The sequence below is a fragment of the Amia ocellicauda genome, chromosome 8, assembly GCF_036373705.1.
Source record: "Amia ocellicauda isolate fAmiCal2 chromosome 8, fAmiCal2.hap1, whole genome shotgun sequence".
NCBI lineage: Eukaryota > Metazoa > Chordata > Actinopteri > Amiiformes > Amiidae > Amia > Amia ocellicauda.
The window spans coordinates 37,509,212-37,521,374 of NC_089857.1; the positions used below are offsets into that span (position 1 = coordinate 37,509,212).

General features: G+C 37.5%; 1 protein-coding gene across 3 annotated transcripts in view; it reads right to left on the minus strand.

The window, feature by feature from the left end:
- Positions 1 to 2,405: 2,405 nt before the first annotated feature.
- Positions 2,406 to 12,163, minus strand: part of sema6a (sema domain, transmembrane domain (TM), and cytoplasmic domain, (semaphorin) 6A) — a 71,785-nt gene continuing 62,027 nt past the window's right edge. For all 3 annotated transcript variants that reach the window (XM_066711304.1, XM_066711303.1, XM_066711305.1), the window contains one exon: positions 2,406 to 6,030. In XM_066711304.1, the coding sequence (XP_066567401.1) occupies positions 4,859 to 6,030 (1,172 nt within the window). In that variant the 3' untranslated portion in view covers positions 2,406 to 4,858. The remainder of the gene's footprint in view (positions 6,031 to 12,163) is intronic.

Consider the following 12,163-nt stretch of genomic DNA (forward strand, 5'->3'; position numbering starts at 1 on the left):
TCATAAAATACATAATAATTAATAATTATGTGATTGATTTCATTCTTGGGAAAAAAAAACTACAAAAAAACATTCATAAACATTTTTTCACTTCAAAGCGAAACTTTCAAGAAATGTGTCAACGTAGAGTCAGCATGTGTGGTTTAACAATTTATTGGACACGTCCATTCATTCTGCCCCTTTATTAATAGTACCACTGAAACTTTATCCAACTTTAGAAGCAGATTTTAATAAACTTTGGTGTTTAAACATGAACCACTCAAATTGTCTTTAAAGGTAATGCAGCCCACATATCTACACTGTAATAATAACCCCTGCCTTGTAATCAAAGACCATGACAAATCACTGTCAACCTACCGACTCAAAATTGCTTGAAATGAAGGATTACGTTAACGCTGAGCCAGATCACGATGCAGGTGCTGGTATCTCACAGTTTCTCAAGACCTCCGGGTCCTGGGTGCATCGCTTTCATTAGCGTTCCTTCTGTCTTCACACGTCCTCAGCAATCTGTTGCCTCTTCTTGCACATGCAGAAGAATTAAGTTGTGCTGCTAATAACTTTGATGTCAAAGAACACTCTTGGGTGAATATCTGAACTCCATCGATGTCTCAATAATGAATACATTTGGTACTTTATATCCTGGTCCGCCCCAAGACTCAATACTAGGTTGAAGTCTGTTAACTTTGTATGTGACTTGTAGATATTTGATCAGGAAATGTGATCTTGGGTTTCTCTTTTAAACTGACAATACACAATCTGTTATTTTTAATGATTTAGTGCAAGTGAATTAGAAGGAATTATTTAAAAATTAAGATTGTTTTTGAACCGTATGTCTCAGATAATTGTAACACATATTTAAGGCTATTTTATATGCAACTTATTCTACTTGTTCAATACATTTCCTTGTGGATAAATTAGAATTTGCAATGCATTTTCAAACTATGCATGAATTGTATGACTGAACTAAACGAATGCTATGAGCATGCTTCACAAAGGGCATTTACATGGAGTTAAACTTTTGACCTTTATTATGAAGCTAAAATGTCACAGTAAATATCGTCAGATGGTTTATCTGTTTGCATGTGCTTTTTTCTGTCTGAAGAAAATAGGATTAACATTTTGCCTTAATTAGACTGCATCTTCGGAATATCCTACATATAATATGTATTGCAGAATAATGACTAGAAATGACATTTGAGCCTTGATTATTGGAGCCTTGATTCTGAGCCTGAAATCTGAGTGACAATCATTTAATTTCCAAACCGATCTTAGGAAATAGAACAAAAAATACCTACCGAAACTGTTACCCATAAGTATCTTTTAATTAAGCATTTAGAATATGATTAAGTTATACGAGACATTAACCATTTGTGTATGAAATTTTGCTTTCAAATTACAATAAATAAATTAGCAGGAAAAAGAGACTCAGTACTGTCTCTGAAGCCTGTGATTATATTATCAGATTTCTGCTCAAACACTCCTATTGCCTAAAGCCTCTTCTGCAAGATCTACAGCCTTAATGTGAGGAGGTATTGCGATGAGGTGGAATCTCAAATCTATTCCCATTCTGCACAGGCTTCCAAAACAGTGTTGCATTCAAAATATTTAAAAATCCACATCGTGCAACACTGCTACCTTGCCCCCTCCGAATGCTATACTAGAATGGAAGGTAGACTGAGAAAAAACAAGCTCAAATAACACATGGCATCAGTGTGTGGTGCCACTTAAAGCATTCAGGTGTAAAGGAAATCCCGGTACATTCAGTTGTAAATAAAAACCAGGTTCTTAAGCAGTGGACTAATCTTGTATGCGTATGACTCTCCTCCATATCACCTCTTTATCAAAATGATGGTAAATAAAGCTCCAAGCATAAACTGACAAGACAGGCTCCAGACTGATTCTTATCAGATATATATAGTTAGAAAGACTGAACAATAAGGGGATTGCACAATGACTTCAGATCAGCAGCGTCTGTTTTATTTCACCGTACCTGCACTTATTCATAGTTTGAGCAAGATAATATATCCATATGCAACCTTTTATATAATACTGCAATTTGGGAACATACAACCATCTGTGAAGTGAAAATTCTCAAATCAAATCTGTTTTAATATAATTTTGAAATAAGCTCTGATAGCAGTCACATTTAATGTATTTCTGATATACCTGCTTTGAGAGTTGTGTGCACGCATGCCTGCGCATATGTATGTATATGTTTCTATTATAATTGAATCCAAAGAAGCTGGACAAGAGGGATTTTTTTTTCCTTTTGTTTTTATTACATTTTGCAATTATTAAAGAGATTTTTTTTTTTTTTTTACAACATACATTTAGCCGTGAATCAGATGTTAAGAATGTGGAGAAGGGGAAAACTTTGTGACATCACAATATTTTACAAGGTTACAAAAAAAAAAAAAAAAAAGAAAGTCTGAATTTGCATCTAGCAGTGTATAGCAAGGGTGAGAGACAAAGGCACACTAAGGGACTCAGGGCCTGTAGAGATGCCAGCACCATTGTGGGCAGCAGTATCTGTGCTAATCTGTGGGAAATATGTTAAGATGTAAGCTTTCGAAGGGTTAAAATGAGTGTCCCTGTACCATCTGTCGACTGCTGTTTTAAGGCTGTCTACGAACACCACCCAAACAACCCAACCCAGGTGATAACACGGTTCAGAACATAGTCAGTGAAGGTGAAGAAATAGACCTTCAGTAAGTCTGCTTATTGATTTACTTCACCCAGGTCATATGATGAAAATGAGGCACCCCCCCTCCATCTGCCATTGGAAACCGGTTGTATTTTGAGAATCGTATCGGGGAAGATCAAGTAGATGCATGCACCCTTGTTACACACTTTAATCTAGTCAATCTATACTTCTCTATCTAAATACTAAACACTACCTGATGAGCAGTCTTTCAGTCCGTTTTTGGGGGATGGGAAAAAGTAATTTAGGGTGTTTTTTTTTTTAGAGAGATCAGTAGATAAAAACCTCATTATTACAGCATGTTGATATAGATATTTAATAGATTAAAAACATACTAATCTGTTGGAATAAAAAAGAAATTACCAAATATTAAAATAGGTCGCCCCACTTTTTTTTTCTTTTTTTCTTTTTTTTTTTAAACAAAACAAACAAACCATAAAAGAAACCAATAAAATTGCCCTTATTTTTGCAGCTTTTCATAAATGCAGGAACCAGCCTGACTCTGCTGCCTAGGTAGGGATTTTCATAATTTACATGATAAATGTCACGGTGCCTTTTATCTTCAGCGCAGCCAATCAGATAGTGTTTCATTTAGCAGTGCATCACGCAGACACGACAGAGGCCGTAGCAAGAACTCGCATCTGTCAGTCGTTATCAAACAGTGAGGAAGAAGAAGAGGATGAAAAAAAGGACTTCATGATTAAAAAAAAAACAATGCCACCCACAGCACTGTCTACAATGCCAGCACAACAAGGGGTTGGTTCAAGCGCATAGTTGGCACAATTAAAAATGAACCACAACAGGGGGGATGTGGTGCTACCCCCAAATATGTCTAGGGACCAGAGTTACAACAATAATATCTACATTCTTTATTTGCTTTAATCAGACAAGGGAAATTAAAAATAAATAAAATCGAATAAAACCAAACTAAAAAGGAAACCTATTAAACAGCTAGAGAACTATGCACAACTCAGGGTGTAAGGCACAAATTTACATGTGGAAGAAAACAGGCTATTCACAGATGTATTCCAACTAAGAACCTGTGTGATAAGACTATAAATTATGCATTTCCATAGCTGGATCATATAAATGATTATCACACCTTTATTTGTTTTTTTTGTGGTATTCTGTTCTTTTTTTTTGCATTTTTACATGCAAAGTGAAATGAGATGGCACGTCACAAGCCAATGCCTTTTAAGAAAGTATCAACTACGGACAAAAGCCATATTACTGAATGTTGGAAAGCAATGGTGTGACCGATGTGCAGGTTAGGAGTTCCTTTTGTAGTTCCTTAAGTTTCAACCTTGGAGTTTCTGCATGCTGTAGATCCCAGATCCAGTCAGCAGCCACCTGGCACAGTTAAATAAATATTCCCCCTTTTCTGAAAATTCATGTGTATCGGAAAGTCCAAACAAAGTTCAAGACCCCAGCTCCACACGGTTAGTGGACCCATGTGCTAAAAAATAAACATTGACTGGCTCCAGTTAATTGACTTTAAATAATTTCACACTTGATTAATTGTCTCAAGAGTTTTTCATAGCCTTAAAAGTCAGTCTTTTCTTCTTTTCAAAAGCACTTAAATAATAAATACAAGGAGCTATTAGTATTAACAGTCATATGTTATTCGGTAACCAGTAGCAGGTTTTCAGGCCAAAGCCTTGACCAAAGCAGCACTAAATTGCGATGACCAATTGGTGTAACACTGAGAGGCATTTCACAGTTATCTGCACACAGTCAACTCCAGCCATTGTTTAGCCTGAGCCAGCTTTGTCAATGCACTGTCCTCCCCTCGTCTCTCTGAGCGGAGAGTGCGCTGTACAGTACAAGAGTGATTACACATTCAATGCAACATTGTGCTTTTGGCCTGTTGTTACAAAATATCCATTGGGTTGCTGTATTATTCTTTGCCGCCACCTCTTAGAACATTAAAGGATGACATGCTGTGTATCTTTATTGTGGTGGTGTCATGTTGTTCAGTTGTAGCTTGTGTGTTTCAACAGAAAATATTCCACTTTTCCCAGGGAATGAGAGCAAACATCCTGAGCTCAACAACTTTTTTTTCCTCATAAAAAAAACAAATATTGTGTTGCATTTGCTGTACACTGACAAGAGACAGTAAAGTCAATGCAGTTGTGTTCCCTGTCTCCCGCATGATAATTATGTACATGCATCATTTGGCTTGATGTTTGCGGAGAGGGGAACTAACGAGGGTTTGGGCGGTACATCAGGCTTTAAGGAAGCTGTGCGCTTCACCCCCGTCCTGGGCAGAGAGCTGTAGGAGCTCATGCTTGGCTGTCTGGACACAGTCACGGCCTGCGCTTGAGCATTCATATGTATGGAGTCAACTCTCTGAGGTGCAGGGGGTGGGTTTTCCACCCTGTTAAAACTGTGGTTTCTTGACAAGTGTGAAGAATTTGAGGAGTTAGTGTTGTGCTTTTTCAGAGCAGATCCTTGATGGCTTTTCTGCTGAGAGCTCAGGGGGTAACCCCTCTTGTAATCATGGCCATATGCCGAGGAGTGCACTTCTAACCGCTTGCCCATCTGAGGGACTCCAGTGGGGGGCCCCAGTGAAGCCTCCCTCTGGGGGACTCTGGGAGGGATGGATTCGTTTTCCACTAGGTTGAGGCCGTGGCAGGGACTCTTACTGCCTAGGTGTTCTTTAATAGCCTTATATTCCAATGTGGCGCCCTGGTCTTCCATTGCAAGCTGGTTCATCTCAACCCGGTGGGGCTGGTCCACATACTCATGCTGATAGGACTGCTGGGTGATGGGGAGGACCACAACACTGGGAATGTGGCCTGGAGATGCCCGGAGAGGGAGATCGGTTGGGATCACTGGAGAAGCCATCGGTGGCAGGTCTTTCGTGCAGGCGTTAATCAAGTTCTGGTTCCTCTCCCACTCGCGGCTGCCACGGCTTGGCTTGCGCTTCTGCTGCAAGGTGGGCGTGGACTCGGGAGTCGGCAGGGCAGTAAGGTCCAGGTGGTGTTGATCGGCCTTAATGAGCATCTTTGCCGTGCCGTTGGGCGTGCCCATCTTGCCGTTATGCATCAGCGGGGTGAGGATGGCCTCGGGCTTGGGCTCCTTTGACTGGGTCTCGAACAGGCCAGTTAGTTTGGTGACACTGTTCATCGAGCCTCTCCTGGAATGCACCGTGTCCTTGTCCTTGCGCCGGACCATCTCCACATCCCTCCTCCGGTGGTCGCACACACAGTAGACGATGATGCCAGAGAATATGGCTCCCATCACAAAGGCCAGGATGACGGCTATTGCCAACAGGGTGACGGGAACGAGCTGATCGCGTCCCTTCTGGTAACTCTCCCGTATCACGCCTGAAAGACAGTTCATATCTTTAATGACGCTTTTTAAATGAACAACTTTCTTGTTAGTCAAAGAGAAAAGCCAGACTGATCATTAGAATATATTGAACACATAGCATCACAGACTGTGAAAATCACATTATTCCTCACGGAAGACCTTAATACTGTGTTAAAAGGCATATTCCACACAGCAGTAATAAGTGTTAGCTTACACAAGTATGTAGAACCATTATTGCAGTTTTACCTTTACAGTGAGCTATAATTAAGACTTGAGAATCTACCTACATGCCTTGATTCCTACATAATGATTCTAAAAAAAGTTAACAAAGAACTTCTCATTAATGCTATGGGCTTTAAGCAGCTGTGAATTCAAAGGGTGGTCTCCTTTTGCTGCTCTGAATTTGATGGGCATCAAGGTTAACTGAGGAGGAGGTTAGGCGTAGCAGCTGGTATCCTGTACTAGGGAGGAATAAGTCGAGCTGGGGAGTTCACTGTGAATAACATCTTGTTTTCAATGTTCGTTAAATCAAACCCAAGTACAAGAAGACCCCTTGATAAATAGCATCAGTTTATTTCCAGGAATATTGGTGGGATTTAATCATCTATTTCAAGGTGTGCTCTTTCTGATTAACTGGGCTGTTATAAAATCTCTAGAACCATTCATAGTTCAACAGTTCAACAATCGCTGCACAAGTTTGTTTTCCTTTCAAATATAGGAAAGAAATACATTTATTTGTGGCAAATAGAGGTTGCCTGCCTTTTGTTCCCCACACGTTCTTTTACAGCATCTTGATATTTGAAGGAAACAAAAAGGCACATTATAGCCTGACCTATTGTGCAGTACAGAGTAAAAGACAAAGATAATGTTGGCATTTCATTTATAAGAAGCAAGTAGTGCAGAGTATTCCAGTTTGATATGTTTAACTCTGTTTCTGTTAAATATTTTCTGATATATTTATATATATATATATATATATATATATATATATATATATATATATATTTCCATTTAAAAAAGGGATACTGGGATTTTTTATTTTATTTAAGTCGGGGGAAGAAAAAACATGTTTAAGAATGTTTTAACCTTTTAGGTAAAGCGATTTCTTCCAGCCTAATCTACCTCAAACATGGAATTTTGGAAAGCTTTCTTTCTTGCAGTTTTCAGTGAGATAAGAAGTTGTCTTAACATGAAATATGACATGCTTATGCAATGTAATGTTGATAGGGGCTATGGTTTGTCTGGCACAAAGCAGGAGTCCATTTAAAGACCCTTTAATTTTACAGCATGAACATCTAGAAATTGCAACTAACTAATGGTCTACATCTTTGCTATTTTTTTCTTTCAGGACCCTCAAGTGATGAAAATGACTCCTATGGAGAGAGAGCAGCTGTTTCTTGTGTTTAGTTCAAAGCAAGATACAAAATGTTCCTGACATGTACTGTAAGGTGAGGATGTAACACTATCTGGCTGCAATATATGGACATATATACTTACACCAGGAGTTAACTGATGCTCTCCTCATTGTGCTTCTTTAACCTAAGTGATTCCACTAATGTAAGCATAGTAATCAATGACTGGCTTGTTGTACTTCTGTTTCAGTAATTTAGACCCTGACATAAACTGAACATGTGGAAGGGAAATTAAACATATTTTGCATCAGAATGTCACTGTCACTGAATGGACACATCACAAAAGCAGTCACATCTTTCTGTGGTTCTTGGCCATTGATAGTAAAAGTCCATGTGTCCATCTTTCTATCAGCTAAACTAATATAAGTTCATGTTAAGTGGCTGCACATATTTTTGCCTTGGTGTATGTGTATATTAGTGAAATACAGTGTTCTAAAGTGTGTTTAACTGTGTTGTATGACTATGTGATCTTATGTGATTAATCAAATGATTAATCATATCACTGCTAATTTATCAATGTTGTGTATGCATTTAAAATCCTGCTGGTCATGAATCTTTCTTTTATATACTGGAAATATTTACATTTCATGCATATTTGCTCCTATTGTTGAAATGCCTGTAATGTACACACAGTGATACTGCTTCTGAATAATATACGGACACAGTCTCTATGTTAGAGATTTATAGTTTAAATGTGAAATTAGTGAATGCTGTGGATCTGTTTAATCTTTGTGTGTTTTATTTCCTGAGGAAAGATGGATTTCTTATTCAGGACTTCATAATGTGAAATGTAAACACGGTAACATTCAAATTACATACCAGCTTTATCTTGTAAGCCACAGCATCGACTAATTTATAACTTCTGTCCCGATTATCTTTAAGGGTGAACTTACAGATTTTGACAAGATATACCACTTAATATGAAGATAAAGTTTTAAGCCAGTCAAGGCCAAAGTTTATACTGAAGAAATAAGAGTCCTCTGGTGCTCACAGCAACACTCATCCTTGCCGGGAAGAATGAGCAAAACAGTGCGTTAAAGATCAGTGCTTGGGGGTAAGGTCAAACAAAGTTCTCATTATGAAAAAGGGAAAGATACATGAAGTACACCTAGAAGGACGTCGAAGATCCTTGAAGAATTTAAATCTTTCATCTTCTAAGTAAATTATTTCTGATCTGGACTGTAAATGAAGATACAGCAGTCAGATTTAATAAGCCATCCACTCCTATAGCCGAACTTAAAGCTGCAATTAACTTTTCCAGGGTACGAGTCTTTAAAGTTCTACAAAGGTGTTGCTTATTTAAATACGATGTTAATTTGACTTGTGATTCATTCAGGTTCTATTCAGTCCAAGTTGTCGGGTATGGGATGAGGCCATGCTGCTGAGATGATTAAACTAATATCCTGCGAAACCCTAAATGTTCAAGAAAAGCAGATGTCTTCCATTTGTGAAATTAACTGGCTTTCTAATTTTAATTTAAGATCCAGTTAATATAATTATAATCTATAAGAAATAACCAGGTTACTTATAATTAAATTAAAGTGAGTATATGTACATCATGTCCTACTTTAATTCTCTGCAGGTTTTCTTTTACTATGCAGTGAATGTATTCACTAGTTTTCAAATACTTCATTTAAAATATTAATTTGCTATCCTCCTAACAGCTGTTCTACAAAAACATAAGAGCTCTCACAGAGTTTTAAAATGTTGCGGAAATTCTGTCTCTTCTGTTTTTGGCACGCGTGAGCATGCATAATCACAGATGATAACTTCAACATACCTGGCACATAGCAATCAACAATTAAAAACCTGAGTTCCATAAAGCGTTTCATAGAAAAATAAAAAATCAGAACACAGACGGGTAGCTTTCACGGGGTGAAGACAAACAGTGTTCTGTTAAATAGACATACGAAAGCTGAAAAGAATGGTTTATATCAGAGAGAACATAACACGTAAACACTGAGCACAGCAACAGCATATTGTTGGTCCTTTGTTTAACAACAATATATACTGTATATAAAAAGTTTCAGTTTTCTTGTTAAAAGCAAACACTACAGTGGAATTTAAAACTGCTGTTCATGGAACCATAGTTTTGTGACCTCCATGTTAGTTCCATCTGATCTCACATAAAAATCTATCTGAATTCTAAGCAGAAGAAAATGGCTTTCTGAATATATCCTAATGTATATTTAGCATTCCTACAGACCCATCTTCGCATTCTGACAACATTAGTTCTCCTGGTACATTAGTTTTGATCAAATAACGCCTCAAAGGCATTTTCCACTCACTGTGAAACTTTTTTTCTCCCCTCATATAGAAGAAACCAATTCTTCACACTTGACCTGAGTCAGCTTTGACCAAACATCTTACAGAAGACCATACCCAGCTCCCTTCAAGACATGGGCACCCACGCTTACCACTACATGAACTGCTTGGTCAATCCTTCATGCAGAAGTACAGAACATACAGAGACCTTTCTATATTCTCAAGTCTCTTGATTTAGCCCCTTACACATCTCCGCAAAATACTGTTCACTTTGTCTGTGGGAACTTCAAAGCAGACATTATATAATGGCAAAGGTTTCATCAAGGGCTGCTAACTTTGATCTGCCACTTTAAAACCACTGAATTGGAAGGCATTGTTTGAGAAGAAAAGAAAGAAATCAGTGCTCCAATATAATCTTGTGATCGCAACAAACGCATTTTGTGTGCCATGCGTCACCATGGCCAGATAAAAGATCAATGGATAGATACAGCAATGATTCAGCGCTAAAGGAGAAAAACATAAAACAGAACTTAAAGGGTTCATTTAAGATTTCCTGAAGACCCACCTAACAGCCTTTTCTGACCATTCGTTTGAATCCCGAGACAGAGACAATATTGTAAAATAAACTGCTTCTATAAAGCCGTTTAATGAGAAAAGTCATTGAAGCACTAAGGCCTCACATCCCCAAGAAAGTTCAGAGCTGTTTACCAACCCAAGGACTCACGCTGGTGTGATTTGTAGCACATTTGGCCCAATCTAGCACGTGCTAAGTTAAAGTTTATAGTCAGAAGTCTACAAATTAAGTGTATTTTTCAGTAATTAATTGTGTTTGCCAGGAAATATACTTTTGCCTGGAACTACAGTTTCATAAATATATATATATATATATATATATATATATAAAGGATATATAGATTATATATATTTGATAAATGCTATAAGCTATATCAAAATATGAACCTAGAAGGCACTTGTTATTTGTCTGTATATGTCTGTAATTTCATTCAGATTGGTTGTAGGTTTACAGTTCTGTCCGGCCCAGTACTTACAGTCCTGCGGAGATCAGACCAGGTGTGTCACACAGAGCAGATTTTGTTGGTTATAATCGGATTACCTTTATATCCATATTGACTGAAGAAGTTGAAATAGCATTAGATTCTCCAAAATAACACCCAATCTGATTAATCTGTCCTGTGGAGCTTTTTCTTTGTAAATAGTGGATCTTACTTTTAGAACGCTTCTTTGCTTATTAGTGACATCATACGATGTGAAATAGACAAGACACTCAAATACATTATTAACATATCTACACAAAAGATATCTGGATATTTTTATTTGATTTTAAAAATATATTCTATTCCTTGGGGAGGCCGTCACTTCATCCAGCAGTCGATTGGTATAGGTTGATAATGATTATGATTTTATATATTATATTAAATATGCATATTAATCGGGAATTCATATATGAAATATAGTTGAGAAAAACTGTTACACTAAGGGGGTACTAAATTGAAATAAAGAGGATTTAAATCTCTATATTCACAATATTCCATTTGCATGCATTTTATAACGTTTGAGCCTTTTTCATTGGAAGACGAAGATGCACAAAGGGAGCACTAGCTTTTAGTTTCAAAGCTATGAATGACATCAATAACAATAATACAAATCATATCAAGTCTCTATAATTTATGAAAATGTACCTTGAGCATTTTCCACATCATCAAATGTCATTTGTGATTACATAAATATTATTAAATAAGAACTTTGGCCTCATCAGTATCCACTTTCCCTTATTTTCCCCTGCTAGAGATTACATTTTCATGAGATATTACATTTGTCCCTTGGACTTGGGACTGATATGTTGCTATGAGTACCTGATTTCATGGGGTTTATATAACTGGGCCAGTTCCTGTGAAACAGCCTTGCTCAATACTATATTTGTAAAATTGACCAACGACAAGAAAATTTTTTTGCAAGTTATTAGAGATTAAAACAGTGAGTTGCTTCATTAAACGGTTTCAAATTCCAAGATTGTTGAGTTTTGTTTTACTCAGTGAGATTTGTCCTGTGAAAGCACCCTGGTCTTCAATATCACTTTCTAGGAATTCTCCTTATCTTTAGAAATATTTCAGGATAGTTCAGGAGTTTCTTGTTCCCTGATCAATCGGCATCACAATTTTTCTCAGCCCAGTTTTCTTAAGACTGTCTAATCCGTTCAGTTGGCTGAAATTCTCTCTGTCATCCTTTGACTTCCCTGATCAGGGCCTCATCCGCTGGGATTCAGAGTCCTGGAATGGTAGGTTTATTTCACACTTTCTCTCCCACAGTTATAAATCACCTGAATGTCTGATCCTGTTGACAGTATTTCTCATTTTGAACTGGTAATGGCCGAACATAAGAATCTATCAAGAAATATAATGTACAATTCTGAAGACCTTTATTGCTCCTAAGATATGGGGCAATAAACAGA